The sequence below is a fragment of the Furipterus horrens genome, unplaced genomic scaffold (assembly GCF_987537825.1).
Source record: "Furipterus horrens unplaced genomic scaffold, mFurHor1.1.pri manual_scaffold_10, whole genome shotgun sequence".
NCBI lineage: Eukaryota > Metazoa > Chordata > Mammalia > Chiroptera > Furipteridae > Furipterus > Furipterus horrens.
Window position 1 is genome coordinate 83,235,088 of NW_028327180.1, and position 20,012 is coordinate 83,255,099.

The 20,012-nt window shown below is 51.2% G+C and overlaps 1 protein-coding gene across 1 annotated transcript in view; it reads right to left on the reverse strand.

Annotated features, from left to right (window-relative positions):
• Positions 1–20,012, reverse strand: part of TNIP1 (TNFAIP3 interacting protein 1) — a 40,863-nt gene that overhangs the window by 6,292 nt on the left and 14,559 nt on the right. Inside the window, exons 3-12 of the mRNA XM_090288436.1 lie at positions 18,912–19,046; positions 17,547–17,632; positions 16,019–16,102; positions 14,070–14,261; positions 10,257–10,351; positions 8,519–8,639; positions 5,266–5,355; positions 3,636–3,701; positions 3,351–3,482; positions 976–1,104 (exon numbers count right to left, since the gene is read on the reverse strand). Of these exons, the coding sequence (XP_090144562.1) occupies positions 976–1,104; positions 3,351–3,482; positions 3,636–3,701; positions 5,266–5,355; positions 8,519–8,639; positions 10,257–10,351; positions 14,070–14,261; positions 16,019–16,102; positions 17,547–17,632; positions 18,912–19,046 (1,130 nt within the window). The remainder of the gene's footprint in view (positions 1–975; positions 1,105–3,350; positions 3,483–3,635; positions 3,702–5,265; positions 5,356–8,518; positions 8,640–10,256; positions 10,352–14,069; positions 14,262–16,018; positions 16,103–17,546; positions 17,633–18,911; positions 19,047–20,012) is intronic.

The window sequence follows — 20,012 nt, forward strand, 5'->3', positions numbered from 1 at the left end:
CGGCCATCTCTATGACCAGCACCATGTACAATGTTCTGCGTGGATTTAGGCCCCAAGTCGTCCAGCTCGGGACAAATCATTCTCTCCTCTGAGATCAAGTCCCAAGGACCTCAGACTCAGCATAATCAATGCTTTTCAAACACCAAAACCAAATGCGAGGGAAATGCTGGCCCACAGACTCAACAGCTCCTCCAGGCCTTCAGAGGACGTTTGCTTTCAAAGCTCCCTGCTGTCAGTGCGTTCCTCTGACCCCTGCACTGGAAGGAGGGCAGGGCTAGAATGAGTCCAACCAGGGTTCACATGGCAACACGGAGGCCCAGAGAGGGTACAGACGTGGCCTGGCCCACTGCCACTTGCCTTGGCTCTGAGGATAGGGTTTCTGCTTTACCCAGTCCACCCTGGGCACCTCGTCTCCCTGGATCCCACTTCACAAGGATGGGAACCCTCGGGCCTGTGCTCATCCACTCCCGTCAGCGAGTATTTCCTGAACATGTGCTTGGTGCCGGGCACCGTGCCAGGCACTGGGGGTGTGTGCCCTAAGAAGACGCGCACCTCCCACCACTGCATGAGAAGACAGAATGTTAAACAAGTCATATCACAAGAAAATGTGAGAAGAGGTGTGAAAGATGTTGCTGGCACTCAAGGTGCATAGAACAGGTGATCTGAACGAGATTCTGAGAAGGCCTTGCTGAGCCTGACCATGAGCAGGGTGGCACTGAGTGAGGACACAGCATGTCCAAGGGCTGGCGGTGGGCGGGGAGCACAGGCTCGTCCCAGGGCTGGCCACCCTCATGAGGGGAGGGGAAGGCAGAGGCAGGGGAATATCAGGGTAGCAATGAGGCCCCCAGTGCCAGCGCCCTGACCCAGACTCGCCCCTCCTGAACAGAGGGTCAGGGGTACTGGTCATGGGGTGGGCATGGCAGCTGGGCTCAGGGAAGCTCTGCCTGCCCAAGGGACCAGGGCCTAGGCACCCACCTTGTTGAGCCGCTGGATCTCCTTTTCCTGGTAATCCCGCTGCCGGGTCAGCGGGCTCAGCTGGTCCTGTAGGTATTTGACCTTCTGGCGCAGCTCCTTGGCCTCTGCTGACAGCCGCTCTTTGTCGGTCTACAGGGAGCACAGGGTTGGTAAGAAAGGAAGCCTCCCCAGGAGGTTGGGACTCCCTGCACTGCCAGCCCCACCCTCACCTGGGCATGCCTCCTCTTTCGCTCTCCCTCGGCAACCCTCACAATGCTCACACACAACGCACCGTGCAAGGCACCTGTGGTCAGAGCAGGAAGGCCCATTTTGGTGAATGAAAGGCCCTGGGTCCTGACACCAGCTCCTCCACCACCCAGCTGACCCCTGGGGCACTGTCACAGCCCTCTCTGGTCTAAATATTACCTGTCTGCCATAGGTAAGGGGTTCTTAACATGAGTCACAGATGGGCTTCAGGAGGTCTGAGAGCCTCAAAACTGAATGCAAAAAGTTCTCTGTGCAATTTTCTAGGGAGAAAAGCCTTAGTGTCTGCCAGATTTGCACAGGCCTCTTCTGTGACACACAGTGAGAACCACTGAAACTCTAAAGGACCTTTCTGTTCTTACAGCCTCTGAACCTAGAGAAGAGAATATATTCAAAGACATAAATGCAGCATAAGACAGAAAGTGTGCCTCCTCAGAGGAACAGTACTCTGAAGTTGAGAGAACACTACAGTCGAGAAGAAATCAGGGAAGACTTCAAAATGGAAGCACGGCCCCCACACCCACTATGGAACAATCAGGGCTTCTTCACTGCAGAGGGCCACAGCTGGATTGGCCTGTAGATGGCATTAAGTCCTAGCCCCTTCATGTGATGGGAAGTGACTATGTGAAGAGGGGAGGTGACTTATCCCAGGCTACACATTGAGCTGGGGCTAGAACCCAGGTCTCTTAATTCTGGTGCTCTCGCTCACCTTGCAAGTCAGAGAGTGTTTAAAATAGGGAAGGGCAGCCTTGATCAGAACTTGTGGGAGCTGTCCGGACTCCCGCTAAGGAGGTTCCGGGATTAGCATCGCTTCTATCACCATGTGTCCTTCTCTATGGGCTGCGCTTTCCCCCGCTGAAAGGGAGGTGGTGTCAGGTCTACCTCCTCATGTGAGCCAGGGACGGGACTGAAGAGCCAGGGGCCTGGCCAACAGTCACAAGATGTAACTGTGCTCAAGAGAAAAGATAAGCAGTGTCCTCCCTAATACTCATTTTCAAGGGGAGGGGCGGTCACTGAGGCAGGATGACAGCTCAGATAAGGCCCCTGGGTGTCACACACTGATGAGAGGAAACTCGGAAAGGCAATCTCTGTTGAAAATGTCCACTTTTTAATTAATATATTTATTTTTAGAGGGGCAGGGAGGGAGAAAGAGGAGAGAAACATCGATGTGTGAGAGATACATCAATCAGTTGCCTCTCGCCTGCCCCCAGCTGGGGACTTGGCCTGAAACCCAGGCATGTGCCCTGACTGGGAATCAAACCAGAGACCCTTAGGCTCATAGGCTGGCACCCAATCCACTGAGCCACACCACTTTTAAGCTAAATAATAACGGCCTGGGCCCAGTTCCCATGAAAGGGAAGACACTGAGACATAAAACCTCCCACACATCTGGGGTCAAACGGCCCTTCCTCTTTAAGCTGTAACAGGATCCTGCAGGGCCCTGGCTGGCATCAGTCACATGCATGACAGATCAGATGCTACTGCTTCAGGGGATGCATTCCTGGCCCCCCCTCAGTGAAGCTAGTTCCTCTTTCTGCCCTCTCCCTAATCCCTGTAACTTCTCCTGTGTAGTAGGATTTAACACACTTCCGCTTATTTGCTTCCGTAATCCACTGTTTAGCATCTCTTCCCCCTCAAAGGTGGGGTTGGACTGTTCGCAGCTGAGTTTCTGTGCCCAGAACCGTGCCAAATGGGACCAGATGAATGAATCAAGCAGCTTTGTCTCATGTTTCCGCCCCTCCTTCACAAGGAGGCACCACAACTCAGAACAATCAATAGCACCCACCTCCATCAAGCACACCACAGCCTGCCTTCTTCTACCTTTTATCTTCTGTGCTTCCCTAGCCCATAAGATTTTAAGTGAACAAAATGTTCTTCTGAAGGCAAGTAAGAAAATATAAAAGTAACAGTTTATCCCATCTTCTCAATTTTTAGACCGGACACTGGGGTGCAGGGAAGAACAGGGCTTTTGCCTACGGCCATACAGCCTGTTAGCATCAGAGCCAGAGCTGGAACCCCCAGGTCTCCCGACTCCTGCCCCACCTTATTGGCTCCACTGAGCTCCTGGTTAATGAGGAGGGAGGAGCAGGCCTCCAGGAGCTGAAACCGCAGGGCCCAGCAGTCACACTTGCCTCCTCCATTTCAATCTTGGACTTGGCCAAGAGGAGCTTGCGGTCAAAGTCACGCTGCTTATGCTCCCGCTCAGCTTCCAGGTCAGTAACCTGCTTCTGCTGGTCCGCCAGCTTCTGGCGAAGCTCGGTGATCTGGGTTCAGATACAGAGGGATAGGGTGCGTGAGGGTGACTGTCCCAGGTTCAAAGCTGCTGAGACGGAAGCAGCAAAGCAGGACAGTGGGGATGCGCTGACAGCAGCCGAGAACACGGGCACAGCCTTGACTTCCCGTAACTCCCACACTACCTTCTGCTCGTACTGCTGCTTCATGGACCGGAAATGCTGATCCCATTGCTTGTTCACTTCAAGCAGCTGTAGGGAGAGATGAGTGTTAGCAGGGGAGAAGCAGAGAAGGACCAGAGAGCCAACTCCATGCACACCAGCTTCCTGAGCAGCGCCCAGTGTGTGCAGACACTGGCTACAGACACTGCCTCCATCCTTCGCTTCTCAACAGCTCAACGCTGCTCAGAGCGATTCCCCTTTACCCCCCGCCACATTTATCCTTGCCAGGACAGCAAGACCAACACCAATACACAGAACAGTACATAAGTTCCCTATGCAATTATGTAGCACGTACCCATGTAGAGGGTAGTTTGGGACTATGAATAAAAACTTTCAATTTTCACTCTCTCTAACCCAATAATTCCACTCTAAAAAACGTAACCAAGAGAAGCACTTGCACATAAAAATATACATATAGCACTGATCATCTCAACGATGTTTGTATTACAAAAAAATCTAGAGGCCCACCCAAGCATGGGAAATTATAGGATAATCAGAAAATGGAACACTGTGTGGCTATTCAGAAAACCTCATACATTGCCTCAGTTCTAACATGACACTACTCTCAATATAACAATTCTCAAGGACAAAAAACAACCCTACATCATTAAACAAATAAAATAATATGAAAGGTTATCCCAATTTCAGAAACAAAATAAATAGTACTCAGAAGGTGTGTGTTTGTGTGTGTGTATGTATGTATATATATGTATATACATATATACCCTCAAGATATTTTATTTTAAAGGGAAAAAAGTTCAATGCAGTATGATTTTTTCTGCTACTTAAAAAAAAAAACAACAGATTATACCTTAGTAAGTACATGGAGGAAAACAAGGAATGTGTAATGAATTGTTATTAACTGTGGTCATCTTTAGAAGGTGAGATTCTCAAATTTTTTTACAATGAACATTATATTACTTTTATAATCAGAAAAAAATATCAACAGGAAATAAAAGTAATGTGCATGTAAGCAAGACTAATGGAGCCTGACTTCCAGATGTGCTGGATGATCAGGGAGACAGAAAGGCCCGGGGACCTGGAGGGGACCCTGAGCTCTGTGAAGAGGAAGTGCTGAGGAGACAAAGAGAACCAGTCTCCACCTGGAAATACTGGCCTAGGGGTGGAAGATGGAGAAGGAACATTCATGAAATACAAGGGAATAACCTCAACTTGTGGAGACTCTCAGCTGGTTAGAAGCAGTGCCACAAGAGGCCATGGGAGCTCTCCTGCTATGACAGTCCCTCCCTAAACCAGCTGCGTGGTGACAGATGAACTCCAGGCTCCCCTTTCCTGAGGTTGAAACTCGCCTACCTTATCACAACCTCTTCCTACCACCCACGATTTAGTCTTCCTAAACTTTCCCTCCCCAGCCAACAATTTTAGGCCATGCCCCAAATGCCACCTCCTCAGTGTGACCCTTGTGGGCAAGGGGACTGATCAAGGAACAAGAGTCCAGGACAAGACAGCTGGTCTCTCCCATAACCAGATGGTTAGGTAGTCACCATGGTAACTCACCATGGTGACCTAGGACTAGCCAGAGCCAGGGAACCAGGAAGGGCCTTTGTCCTGTGGGTCCCAGAAGGCCACCTACCTCTGTGCGCTGCTGTTCCAGCATTTTCACCTTCTTTTCAGCTGCACCCAAGGCTCCCACCTCTGGGATCTTACCTGCTGTCACACTAGCCTGGGGAGAAACACATAGGAGCCTTTAGCAAAGCCTCAAATAACAATTGTCTCACCACTCAGTGCTCCCCTAAGGCCCCTTACCCACTCTCCCACGTCCCTACCCTCCCACCCGCCAGGACATTGCTACACAACCCAGCCATGACTAAGCCCCCTTCAGGAAGTCCCCTGAGATCACTATTCCCTTCCCTGACCCACAATGGCTCCTAGATCCTCCTCCCCTCCCTTCCCTGGAGCCACTTTTTTCCTGGGCTCAGACTCTAGCTCCAAGGTACTGCCAACTGCCTCCCCTCCTCCATCCCCATGTCAGCCAACAATCCTCTGGCCTGGAAGGCAAGAGTGATATATTTTTAAATGTTTTATAAAACGATTATTTAAAAACACTTTTAGGAAGATACAAAAATAAAGATGTGTGTATGTGTGATTAGTACATGCACACATATTCCCTAGCTCTGCCCTCCGAGAGAGCCTAAAGCAGTGACACTCCAGTAGCAGTGGGCGCAACTAAAGCCTAGATCTTGGTTTCTAAATACCATTGAACAAAGAGGAACAGCCCTCCTTGGACAAGTGGTTAATTCTAGGGCTAGGGCAGGGAATGGGTACGGGCATATTAGGGTGCCAGAAATTAAGACAGTGCTTAATAATAATAATAATAATAATAATAATAATAATAAATGGCATGTCAAATGGGCACAGGAGACAACTTGAAGGAGCTTCCTATAGCCAAGTTGAAATAATGAGAACAGGAAAATAAATTGTGGTAGTATTGGGTTATAATCCAAAGAATAAAATGAACATCCTTGAGTCTATACTGGTAGAAAGAAATAGCTGAATAATTAAGTGGGGAGAAGGGACAACTCCTCCTTACAGTAGAATTCCTATTAGTAACTGTAGAGGAATGAGCGAAATATAAAATTGCCATTATAATACTACAGTCATCATAATCACTGCAGTGAGATTCACCAATGGATACTGAAATGGCAAAAAAGTATAAGAAGAAACAGGACATGTGCACAGTCTCCAAGTTTCTCCTCAAAAATAAGTATTTATTAATTACAAAGAGAAAATTCGTCACTTTCTATGGAGAAACCTGACAGACACCCCCTCAGCCATTTGATCAAGGTCAACAGTAAGAAGACACACTGATGTCACGTGGCCCTGACATGATACACTAAGAAGGGCATAATGTCACTCCTGTGGTGTTCTTGCCCAAATCCATACCTCAATCCAATCATGAGAAAATGTCCAATAAACCCAAATCAAGGGACATCCTACAAAATTACTGGCCGGTAAACCCCAAGTGTCAAGCTCAGGAGAGACAAGGAACCACTGGGATCTGACACAGACTGGAGAAGACTGGAGTCATGACAACCAAATACAATGTGGGATCTGGAATCTATCCTGGTACAGAAGGACCTGAATGGAAAACTGGGGAAACCTGAAAAGTCTGCAGCTTAGTTCACTGCACTGTGCCCAAGTTCGTTTCCTAGTTTTGATCCTTGAACCATGGCAGTGTCGGACTTGAAGGCAGAACTTGGGAGGCTCAAGCTCCCCCTGCAGGCGACGGTCTGTAAGCACACCACAGATCAGGAGTAAAGGGAGCCAGCAGGCTAGCGGGCCTCCTGGAGGGCGGCTGTGCTTAGCATTACTGCAGAAGGAAGAAAAGAGGGTACAGGGCTCCCAGAGGGTACAGTCTTAACCTCCACAATGGGGAGAGGAGTCAGACTACCTGGCTGCTGGCACCAAATCTGCCGTTAAAAGCAAGAGCTAATGTTCACAGTTGACCATGGGCCAAGCACTAAACCTACTCTACAGGCATTACATCACTGGACCCCCTGCGGTAGGTGTTAATGTCTCAATTATGTGAGGGAGAAGACTCAGGCCAGAGAGTGCATGTAACTTGTCCAAAGTGGCAGCAGCATTCCACCCACACAGGACTCCAGGCCCAGGCTTCACTGCTGCCCAAAAGGCATGCCTCCTACGAGACCGGCCCAGGGCTTCTGGGCAGGACGATAAGAACATCTGGCCTTCCAGGAAGTCAAATGAGATGAGCTGATGTTAAAGGGCTTTGGGAAAGTGAAGTGGCCTGCCCACAGAATCCTGAGAACCCAGGGGAGATCAGGGGAGTCCCCAAGTCACTTCCGTAAGAGGACAGACTAGGCAGGCTCCAGTGTGAGGGGTGAAGGGAAGCAAAGGGGCTCCGTGAGCGGGATTCAGAAGGCCACTTCTCAGTACAGTTCCCTGCTGGACCCCAGGCCTGTCAGACGGCAAGTGCTGCAGGAATCTTGATTAGTGATGGCATGTGACCTCTGGAAGGAAGGTCACCCTTTCCAGCCTCCTGGCATGGCTGGGTCATGGAATAATAGTCCTGGTCTTCCTATCTTACAGGTAGAGAAGAGGTCCAAATAGGACAATGAGTTTACCAGTCTTGGGTAAACTCTTCAGTAACAAGTAATTAAGTTATTAAGATAATTACAACTATTACATAGGTGTGGGGCCTGTTAAAGATATCAAGTCCTGTGCTACAGCCAGGGGAAAGGCACAGCCGGGCAAGGGAAGAGAGAGCCAGCTCCTGCTCGGGGGCTGGGTGGGAGCCACGGCGAGAGAAGGGGGCAAGAGGGCCGGCCCGGTGGCCTTACCAGGCCATGCCCTCCTCTCTCCATGTTGGAGCTCCAGGACGCAATCACAGGAACTTAGCAGAGTCCCGAGAGGCTTGCAGAGGGCTAACACCCCAATTCTGCCCAGAATATCTGAGATATTAAACCGCCATTTGGGAGCCACCCTGTAAGAGCCCTTGACAAACTGGGACATGTTTAGGGAATGTGCTCACACTGAGCAAATGACTCATCACCACCTTCTATGAGCAATGGCTGGGAGAAGAGGGCTTGTGGGGCACAGAGCCATGGTCATGGCTGGCAGCCTGAGCATGTGTCGCAGGGAATGGACGTTCCATGCGGCTGAAGGCAGAGTAAGGGTTGAAGAGTGGAAGCTCTAGAGAGGTGGGTTGTTGGACCAAACCAAGGAAAAGCCATCTAACAACTAGAACCTCCGAACAGTGGAGCTGGCTGCAGCAGGAGGCAGTGAGGTCGCTGCCACTGGATGTGGTCCCAGAGGCCAGGCGCCAGCACACGGGGACGCTGTGGAAGGAGTGTCTGAATACATACCTGGGGCTGTCCAGCCGCTGCCTTCTTGCTTGTGCCTTCCATCTTTGGTGAACCTGGCCGCCCACAGGCACCCTCTCTGCCGCTGCTCATCAACAACTTCTTAAGCTCCATGTTTTCCTCCCTGGGTCAGAGGCAAACACAGAGGTCACCTTGCTGCCGCTGGGCTGGGGAGGCTGGGGGCCTTGGACCTGCTGCTCATCTGACTTGCAGCTGAGTCCTGGGGTATAAGGCAAGACCCTGAAACCTGTCCTCAGGCGGAACCAAAAAGGCATCCGTAAGCCACTTTGTGGCAATCTGTGGGCCTCTATAGAAGTCGCCAATCAACAGCAGGGTTTCCCTGGCTGTGGGTGCCTGTAGACCTGAGATCTCAGGACACAGCGAAATCTGCATTAAATAACCTTGGACCACACTCCAGTGAGAAAGGTACATCTTTCCCAATTATCTCTGAACTCTCTGCACAGAGGATGGAGAACATTTCAGTTTGATGTTAATAGGCCTCGAGCACCTTTCCAGTACTCTCCAGCCTCCCTGGTTAAGAGAGAGAGAGAGAGAGAGAGAGAGAGAGAGAGAGAGAGAGCGCAGGTGTCAGGGGCAATGATACTTTGCCAGAATGTATGAATGTCGTCCTGTTTTCATTGCATTTATTGTCAGTTATATTTTACTTATTAGAGGTAATGCTGTCTTCCATTTATTTTAGAGAAAGCTTTCTTTATAATAATTTAAAGTAAAAAAACACAGTTCAAATTAAGTTCTTAAGTAAATAATAAGGTAGGGGATACAGGATGTAATAAAAGTGGGGATGTAGATTCAGGTGTGACTGAAATAGGGAAAATGTTTCTTTATGTTCTGTTTGCCAGCTGGGTTTCCATGTGATAACAGAAAAACAAAAAAATAAAGTGGCTTTCCCAGGTCACATAGCAGGGACCTGTACTCTTGCCCTCTAGTCATGAATCTTTCCTCTAGCCTGGGTTTTTGGATCCATGGACAGAGTCATTACCACTATAAAACTCCAACTGCTTGGAAATAAATAAACAGATGCAGATTCAAAGTGGCAGTGTGGCTCAGTAGTTGCACATCACTCTACCTGGACTCAATGCCTCTCCAGGACTCAAGTCTCCCTCTGCACAAGCTGATGGTTTAGCCCTCGTGATCTCAAGGGGCCCTTCAAGTTCTGACAGTCGAGATCAGTGTTTCTCAAATGTGATCCTGGGGCAACTTACATCATAATCACAGAGGCCCTTTGGAAAATTCAGATGCCTAGGTCTTGCCTCAGACCCATGGACTCAGAATCTGGGCAGAGGAGGGTGGGGTGGGAGTGTAAACTTGTATGCTTTGCCTGACCCTCAGAGATCCTGAGGCATAATCAAGTCCGGGACCCACTCGCCCAGGTGAGGGAGCCCTGACTGTTCTCAGCAAAATGGTAGAACAGAATGATGACCAGCAGGGGCAGCAAAGTCCCGAGCCCTCCCTCCTACGGCCAGTGGCTGCTGGTTTACAGGCCAAGCTTAGGGGCAAGTTCCCAAGGAAGCAGTGCCATCTGTACGACCTTCTTCTGACGTTCTCAAGGCACTTTATAAAGACACTCCCCAAGGTACTCACGGAGAAGAACCAACAGACTTCCAAAGTAGGGCTCTGGGCGCAGGCCTCGCAGCCCGCAGCCTGGAAATCAGTGCGTGCACCACGCCCCTTCTCCTGGCCACCTGCCTCCTCAGCCCTGCCCCGAGGAGCCTGGACTTACCGCAGCCTCTCGGCAGCCTGATCCCGCTGTTCCAGGCCCTTGTCCAGTTTGGCCTTCAGGACCTCGTTCTCCTTCCGAAGCTGCTCACACAGGGTCTGCAGGGCAGAGGGGTAGATGAGGGCAAGGGAAGCGAAGGAGAGCACCCTGAATGCAGGTTGATGCTGGAGGACAGGGCAAGGGCTACAGCCATACCAGGTCTCTATACATTATCGCCTTTGCATGGCCTGACCCAACCCCTCTCAGGACAGCTGAGAGCCGAGCCACCAGGCCCATCCAGGCTCCTTTATGCACCCCCAGGAGCCAGCCATGAGGACGCCCACCAGGAACCAGGCAAAGGCCTTCTGGTTCTCCAAGGCAAAGAGCTCCATTCCTTTCCTTCACTGCTGTTCCCACACCCGAGAACACTCTAGAACACTCTTCCCCACAGGCCTCCCCCTGACTGATTTCTACTCCTGCTTCAAGTCAGCCTAAATGTCACCTCTTCAGAGAAGTCATCCCCGACTTCCACATCTCAATGAGTTAGGTCACCTCCATTATCCTTGCTCAGAGCCCCCTGTTCTCAGTACTTGTAACAATTAGAACTCAAGAACCATTTTTATGTCCTTATTTTCTTAATATCCAGCTCCCGTCCTCCACTAATCTGCAAGCAACCAAAGGGCTAGGACCCCCTCCCCATTCTCTGGTCTAGTGCCAGATCCCCAGCTCCAGCTCGGGACCTAGCGCAGGCCAACACCTAACTGTTGAAGGAACACATGACTGAAAGACAGAATGGCCAAATGAATGAATGAACAAGTGAAAATCTGAGACCTGGGCGCCCCACCAGCTTAGGCAATTTGGAAAGCAGGCAAGGCCTCCGGTGTGGTCAACTGGCAAGTCAGAAAATAGGGTACGCAGTCAAGACCTCGCCAACACCTTAGGTGTAGCTCAGGCCTCCCTCACCTCTGAGACACAGTTTCCTCCTCTACAAAGTGTGGGCCATGAGGACAGACATGACCGTGAGAGCGCAAGTACCCTGGGAACTGTCAATCACTTGATAATATCTCAGGACTCGGGTTCCAAGTGCTTTGAGGGAGGCGGTGTGGAAGGTGGACAGCCAGATGCAGGATCTCACAGATGGGGAGGGGTGGGAGGTGCCGAATAGTAATGGTGCTGCACGGTGTCATGACTAAGTACTCAATCTTTCAACAAGTACTTAGTGAGCACCTAACCGTGCCAGGGACGTGGCCGGGTGCTCTCCCACTCACTGCTTCATCAGAGCCTCACAGAGTCCCCAAAGCTACATAATTCATCTCTATCTTGAACACAGGCTACTGCAGGTGAATTAATTTGCATGAGGTTGCACAGCTGTTAAGAACCACCAAGGGGATTATACTCCATCTGGCAGGCCCTCACCTGGTCTCTGTCCCTTCCCCTCCCTCCCTCAAACATAACATAAGAGTAGAGAAGGGAGGTAATAGCTGGGAGCTGGGCAGGGGGCAGAGACTCTGGAATTTACCAGACATTCCACCTGTTCCCTTCCATTTCCTTGACCTGGGCTCAATACAATGATGTGACTAGTTCTGGCCAAGAAAAGATAAGTGGAAGTGATAAGTGTCCTACCTGGTCTCTTTTCCCTGTGGCTGTGGCTGCCTCATGTTCCAAAGGGCACAAGATAAAGACGTCACTAAACTAACTATGGAGCAGGAACAAGCCCCTGCCACATGAAATGAGGGAAAACTTTTATGTTCTCCTGAGGGATTTCAGAGTTGTTTGGTTCACAGGAGAGACCTGGGAAGGCATCAAAGCCTGAAATTGGGGGGTGGTCGGACATGAGGGGTCCAAGGCAAAGAGAAGAGAAAACTACTGTAATTGGTTCCAATGCCTAGCAGAGGCCTTGCACCATACCCGGCCTTGAAAATGTTTGTTTAGTAAACCAAGAGACAACAACGAATGAATGAAGAAGAACTGGATTCATGTGCCTCCACCCACAGGTAGGGCAAATACCCAGGATGCCATGTCCCCAGGCGGGGCCTCCAGGGAACAGAATGTCCTGCTCCTGACCACTAAGGGATGTTCACATGGCCTCATGTGCTGTCCACCCTTTTAGGCTAGAGGGCTGTTTCCCCTAAGTTTCTGGGAAAATGCTATGGGTGCAAAGCAGCCGATGGACAAAGGTCATCACGTTCCATGAAAGGGGCTAAGAAAGCTCACCTGTGAGTTCGTTTGTGCGTTCATTCATTCATTCATTCATTTGTTCACCAAATGTGCATGAAGCACCTATTAAGTGCCAGGCACTGGAAGACAGTGATGAATATGACGGACATGGTACCTGCCTCTCTTGTGAGGCTTACAGTCTAGCAGGAAGTGCAAGGGAAAAACCACAAAGTAAATAAACCACCTATAAAATAAAATTACTACAAACTATAATAAGAGCTAAGAAGGAAACCAACAGAGGCCTGATATAAAAAATAAGAGGTTGACAGGCACCTCTTTCATGAGGCCCATTTCAAACCAGGAAAGTTGACAGTGAAAATTATTCCACCATTGCGATGCTCCAGGTTCACCTCCCCAGAGCTCAGCTTTGAAACCTCTAAGCCTCACTGACATCTGAGATTCCCTCCCTCAGCCTGGCTCTCCAGCCCCGCCTCCCAACATGCCCCTCACTCGAGGTGGAATGGGGCTCCTGAGCTCTTCCTGGAGTCCCCTGCTCCCCACATCTCTCCTCACACTGTGTCTCCAGCCTGGATGTCTCTCCTGCTCTCATCAATCAACCTAGGCCCTTCTCAAGATCACGCACGGTAGACTTCTCTCCAGTTAACTGGGAGCTTGAATGTTTGCTGACATGAATGAGACCTCAGACCAGTGCCTGGTGTTGGGGAGAGTCTGGGAGGGAGGAATAGCTCTGTCAACTAAGCGGACAGGTGCAGGTGCTCAGGTCCTCAGCAGGTCCTCCAGGAGCCTCAGTTTCGCCACCTGTGACTCTTTCCCTACACCCAAGCCCACAAGGCTGAGATCCCCTGCCCAGGACAAACATCTCGTCATGATTAAATCCTAACAGTGACCACTTTTCGAACACTTACTATGTTCTAGACTGTACCAGGGCTTAATTTAACACTCACAGCAATCCTGTGGAGTAGGTATTCTCGGCACCATGCTACTGACACGGACAATGGAGGACAGAGAGGATAAGTGACTTGTCCAAGGTCATTCACAATAGTCACTACTCAAACCAAGGACCATATGACGTTAAGGCCTGGGCTGGCCTAGGAAGTAAATCTGACTTCATTCCCATGGCACATGGAGGGTTATGAAAGGCAGCTTCTTCTACTGGGGAGGCAAGCTGGGATGGTGGCTAAGAGCATGGGTTTTGGAATGTGATAGACTGACGTGCAAATGCCAAGTGCACCATCTACTAGCTGGGCAACCTTAGGCCAAAACAACAACAACAACAAAAAAATCACCTCTCAAGGACTGTGCCCTCCCTGTGAAGTGGGAATGATGACTCTGCCTTTGCTCCCTGCCTCTCCCCTCCTGTCTGTGAAAAACAGGGCAGGGCTGTGGCTGACTTGCCCACACCCACGGCCCGAGGATACCCTCACCATGAAATCTGCACTGCCCGCCCCCTATTTCCCAATTTCCTTCCTCTTCCTTGCCCCTTCCCACAACTTCCTTACCCTGCTCACCGCTCCAGACAAGAAGCCTGAAGTCAGCCTCCAACATCAACATCATTCTCGGAAGTCCCCAGGGTACCCTGAGTTCCCAAGAAGAGCTAGAGGAGGCGAAGAAGGAAGTACATCAGCCCGTCCCAGGTGGCCCTCTCCAGGCCGCCCTCACCTGCAGGATGGAAGTGCGCTGCTCATTCTTGTGCACCTTGGAGGCCAGCCGGTTGAACTCAAGGGCCATGCGGCCCAGATGCGTGAAGAGCTGGCTATGGTCCGGCTCCTCTGCACACACACTCAGGGTGGTCTCCAGGCGCTGCAGGTGCAGCATCAAGTTGCTGTCCTCGTGCGGCACAGGGCCCAGCTCCTGGTAAGGGGGAGGGGACAAGGACCATTCTTTAGCAGAGTCTGAGTAGGCGCAGACAGCCATTCTCCCTCTGCTTCCCCATGCCTCATGACTCAGTTTCCCTCTCTGATCCCGGCTCAGCCCAGGGAAATTCTCTGGTTACGCAGGTTCCCTGTCTGGGGCTGACTCACAGGGCACGACCTGGGACTCCCAGGCCACCAGCTGGCTTACCAGCAGCGGAGCCCCTTTCCTCCCACGCCGTGGGCCTCGCTGAGTGCCTGAGGGCGGATCACTCATCTGCTGGGCCTCAGAATCCTCATCTACCACATGGACACACACCCCTTCCCTCCCTTCAGTCTCACAGGGCTCTTAGGAGGGTGAATGGACACATGAAAGCAGCAAGCCCAGGAAGCCACGCAGACACCAGAACTGCCTGACTTTTATGTCTATACATGTGTCTTCTGGGGCATGGCCCAAGCATTCATCAGCTTCTCAGAGGATCCAAGACTCAAAACAGATTAAGAATCATAGCTCTAGACATTTCAAAGAATCCCAATCCAGTAGAGTATAAAAAAGGAAGCATATGGTGGGCAAGACAGTCCAATTTCAATAATCAATCACTCTCTCTCTCCCCATCACTCCTGTGCCTAGAACATTCCTTCCAGAGATAGTGCCTTGTTTATGCTAACACTGTGCCTGAGGGTCCACAGCAGTACCTCACAGCTAATGGCCACAAGCTCAGCTCCCCAACCAGGCATCTGAGATCCTGCCTTCCCCAGGCTGAGGCCCATCACCTTCTCAGGCTCCATTCCCACAGTGTCCCCTGTGCTCATCCTTCAAGGCCCTGCCCACATTCTAGCAGGCCTCCCCTAAACATCTATGGAAGTTTCAGGATATCAGAGCTATGGGCAGCTGCAGGGTTCAGGCCAGGGAACCAGGTATGGGGATAAGGAAGTTGCCCAGAGTCAACCGGTGGGTCTGTGGCAGAGCCAGGACTGGACTGAAGCTTCTCGAAGTTCAGTGAACGCCTATGTAATATTGCTAGCGCCTTATCTACTGGGAGATAACACTGCTCCTCTGATTCTGCACTCGTCCCCTCTGCCTCTCTTTGCAAAGGATTTGAGGTGGAGAATGCTGGTCTATTTCAGGCCCACGAATTGCTTCATCTCTCCAACGGGAGCCATCTTGTCTTCGCTCAGCACAGACTAGGCACATGGTGGGGCTAAGGAGGTACTTATTAGTGAGATGAAGTTGCTGGTCCAAGGTCACAGAGCAAATACTGTGAGCAGGGGGTTCTTGCAGCCTGTGCCAGCTTCTCAGAGCCCTCAGGGACAGAACAGGACAAGGGGAGAGAAGCTCCCAGGAGACAAAACACTGAACCTTTCTAATCCTCAGCCTGCACAAAAAGGTACATCACCTGCCATCCACTGCTCTGGGCCTCCCTGACCCTTTATCTTCTGCCCGGGTAAAGCCCACCGTCCCTAAGGCTGAGTCAGAGTGTGCGGAGCTGCACGGAACTCAGCGAAAGCCAGCGGGGCTGGTGGTGTGCCCAGGCTTTCACAATGATCGAGCGCCTGTGTAACCCAAGTAGGGGAAGTCACCAGCAAGGGATTTGCATACATGAGTGAGAAGCATCCTCTGCTCCAGCCCCACATATGTCCCCAAGTGACTCCAGAGTGCCCAAGGGACCTGGGCAAGTCCTGTGCCTCTCACCCAGGGCAGGTGACTGAAACAGAGAGGAGTCATGGGATGTGTCCAGGCATCTGCCATCCACTCACCATCGTGTTTTTGTTGCAGCCGCTGCTCTCTGGTGCAGAATTCTGTTCCTCGGCAGGGACCACTTCAAATTCGGATGAGGTGCCCTGTGCAGAAAGGAAGTTAGGGGCTACCTGGGAGAAGAACCCCTCACCCCTCCTGTGGGAACCCACAGCTGAGAGCAGGAGGACAGGGCAGAGACGGAAGGACAAAATCTCTCCTCACACCCAGGTCATCTGGGCAGGCCCTCCGTGCAGAGCTGAGCTCCCGGCCGTTACACATCAGTGCATGTGGGACCGTGAGGCAGGATTCCCAACAAGTCTGCCTGCTACCCACTCACTGTGTGGTCTGGGCTCACACCCCCTCTGTGACCGGCTTCCTCATCTGTAAAACAGGGAGGCTGGACTAGCTGATCTTAAACCCCTAGAATTTTAGGATCTTTTTTTTATAACTTGCACTTTTAAAATATTTTCATGAACTCCAGTATGGTGATAGGGTTATAGCCCCTTAGAACAGATAAGGAAACTGAAGGCACTTCGTTAGTTGATGCAGAAGAAGGGACTGAACCCTACTGAACCCAAGGCCTGCAAAACCACTGTTCCGGCTGTGGCACCAGAGCAGTCTCCCAGGCCCTGGTGCTCCCAGCTGGTCACCTAGAGAATACAGGCATCAGTCAGTGTGGCCACTGCTGGGGGTCCTGTGCCAGCCTTGCCAACCAGCCCCAGAGGGCTCAGATCTGGGATAAACCCCAAAGATATGTCAAGGAATTTGGATTTTTTCAGGATTCACCCAAACCCAGGGTGGTCAAGGACTCCCAATCTGTTTCTCATCTCTCAGCCACTCCGAGTAGAATATACTGGTTGTGCACCCAACAGATAGGCCAACAGTCCCCCTGAACTAGTAACTAGCTCTGGAATTGCTATTAAACCTGGTTGGAAAGGGCAGGTGGATAGGAACGGATGGGAGGATCTCCCCTCGCAGCTTTTGCTGAGCCTCATGGCTACCAGGAAGCCAGCTCTGAATCTTGGCCCTGCCCCACAAAAAATCTCCCTTTCACCTCTACCTTTCCCCTGCTGACTATGTGACCTTGGAAAATGCTCTTCTCACTCTGGACCCGATCCATAGGATGGAGATGCTAAGTGATACGATCACTTGAGTCCCTTCCAGTCCTGGGATATCAAGCGAAAGTTCTCGAGGCAAATCTGTAGAAGATAGTTTCTGAGCCCCTCTGAGAATGTGAGTTCCCTGTCACACCCGTCCATGTTTCTAGCATGGTGCACAGTCAATACATGCTTCACATTATGCAACTTAGTGTATGGGAGGAACTCCTTATGCATATCAGGGTCTTCCTGGTAAGTTTTAACTGTGACCTTCTTTTTAAATTGGGGAAACCAAGACCCCAGAGAGACTGAGATCGGCTTGCGCAACATCCCCTAGCAAGTCAGAATCTAGGCTTCTAGACGTCCAGCCCTCTCTGTGTGTGTCCTTGTATTTGTCAAAGGGACCTGGAAGTCCAAGCAGCTTTCAACCAGGACTCCAAATACAACTTACACTGGATGGAGGTTTTTGGACTGGCTCTGGCTTGTCACTGGGGAGCGCAGGGTCAACAGGGGGTGCTGGGACATTTGCATCTTTTCCTAGAGAATTGAGAAAACATACATGAGCAGCAGGGAAAGGGGAAAAGCCCCAGCACTGCCCCGTGGAGGAGAGCCCTGGCTAGGGTGGTTCTCAGAGTTCCTTCCATAAGTCTGGGAAAATATTTGGGAGGTGGTCCCACCAGGGCCAGGGAGCCTGGGAAACGACCGGCCCTGGAATGAGGGGGACAGAACCTGGGCAAAGAGACCTCTTCCCTGGACTTGCTGGCCACTGCTTTTTGCTACCCTGGACCTGCCTCAGTGATGAAAAGGATAACTATTTACAATTAACAAAGTGTTTTTATATTTATCACCTCAGCCAACTCTCACGACATCTCTGAATTCCCATTTTAAAGGTAAGGAAACTGAGGCATGGAAAAGTGACCAACTAACCCAAAGTCACACAGCCAGCAATTGAAAAACCAGAACTCACACGTGGCTGTCCCTCCCTGACCCCCTGAGGCCCTTGCCACAGGGAGGCCCTTGAGGGTAGCTGCACATCTCACTCTGGGGTGGACCTGGCACCAATCTGGGACTCAGAGAACATTGATGAAGGGACAAGTGGGAGCTGGAAACACCCACTGACAGCAGCATGGTCTCCTCTGAGGTCTTCACTGTCCTCCATTTGTCCATTTAGCTGATGTGGCCACCAGCCAGAGGGAAGGCTGGCATGCTCGCCTGGGCTGAGGCTGTGAGCCCCATGTGTAGTGACCTTTCCCCCACTGGCCCAAGACCTTGCCCTGGACTCGGAGACATGCCAGAGGAATGCACGGTGACCACACACAGGACACTAACCTTTAGTCACAGTCAACACTTTCCATTAATAAGTAACATATGTAATCTTACATCTGAAATACACTGCAGCACGCTAACAGGCAAATCCAGATCCTCAGCTTCCCCAGCTGGAAAATGGAAGGAGGGGCCAACCAGAGAGCTTTTGACTCATATGTCAACTCTGAGTGACTCGAAGTAGATGCCCGGAGCCCTCTGCCTGGCACACAGCAGCGGCTCATTAAATATCTGCTGATTAAACGGGCTGATAAACATGTTGAGGCCACTTCTTAGGTGCAGTCGACTGCTGTGATCTGTAACTAATGTCTGCCAGGGCCTTGAGAGCGCTGAGTCACCAGCCATTTAGAGACAACAGTATTTTGAAGTCCCATCCAAAGCATGACTGGGAGGATGGCCTATGGCCTTCTGAACAAGAAGGGAATCCACTGTTGAGGGTTTAGGGAGCTGGGAGTACAAGGAAAGGTAGAGAACAACCCAGGTCCCCTTGGACCTGTGAGCTCAGGCAGGTGGTCAAAGGAGGCCAAAGTGGGAGACGGTGGTGGGAGCAGCTCACTGTCCTTGACCAGCTCCTCTGCCTTCTGCCGCAGCCTGGATGCTTCCATCTGGGACTCTTCCAAAAGCTCCCCTGGAGAAAACGGGGAAAGGAGGGGCAAAAGGAATTACTCAGCTCTGTGCGCGAGTTCTCCCCACCCTGTGCCCCCAAGCCTGCTTTGGCCTGGTTTTTGTCGCCCCAGGCCCTGGACCTAACTCCACCATTGCCTTGTTAGCTGGGTGAGATTTACATCATTCCAGCCCACAACCAGAAATAGGAAAAGGGCCCTGCAATCAGGGAAGAAGGAGTGGAGGGGAATCTAGAACAAACTCCTAGCCCCCCGCACCCTCTTCCTTTCTCACTTCTGCCACAGCTGGCCAGGACTCCACAGAAAGCCAGTGCTCTCTGAAATCTACTCTCAGGGCACTGGGGGCCACCCACAGCCCGCATCCACAGTCAGGGTCAGTCTGAAGGGACAAGACCCTCGATAATACCACACCCCCCGGGCCTCAGCTTTCCTTCCCCACAAGTGGAGAAGGGGCAATTCTACTCCTCGTTCCCCAATCTGCCACCCCAAGCAGCGGTCTGCAAAGCAAGGAGAAAGCATTTGAAGAACTGGAGAAGTGAGCCTGCCCCCAAAGCCTACGGCTAGAGAGGGTGGCAGCAAGGCAAAGGCAGAGTTTTACGAGTTTGGAGGAAAGAGAGACCCTCTGCACAGGAAAATCAATGAATGTCTCTCATGGAGGAGAAGCTGGCACCTGTGTTGGGTGCTGATGGACAGGGAAGACTCGACTGTGCAAAGGTAGGTGAGGTTGCTCTTGGCAGTGGGGACAGCTTGAGCAAAAGCCAGGAAAAGAGAAATCCAGGGACCTACTCCCGCCTGCTCAACACCTGGGGACCATACCCCAGTTGCCCTGGTGACGTCAGTTCTCACCTCTCTGGTGCTTCTGGAAGACAAGGCCCCTGTGTTTAAATCCACAAAATGGGCCTTCAAGCTCCCTTTCCCTGACCCCCACACCTCTTTATTAGTCCCTCCAGGTATCCTGAGTCCTATCCTCA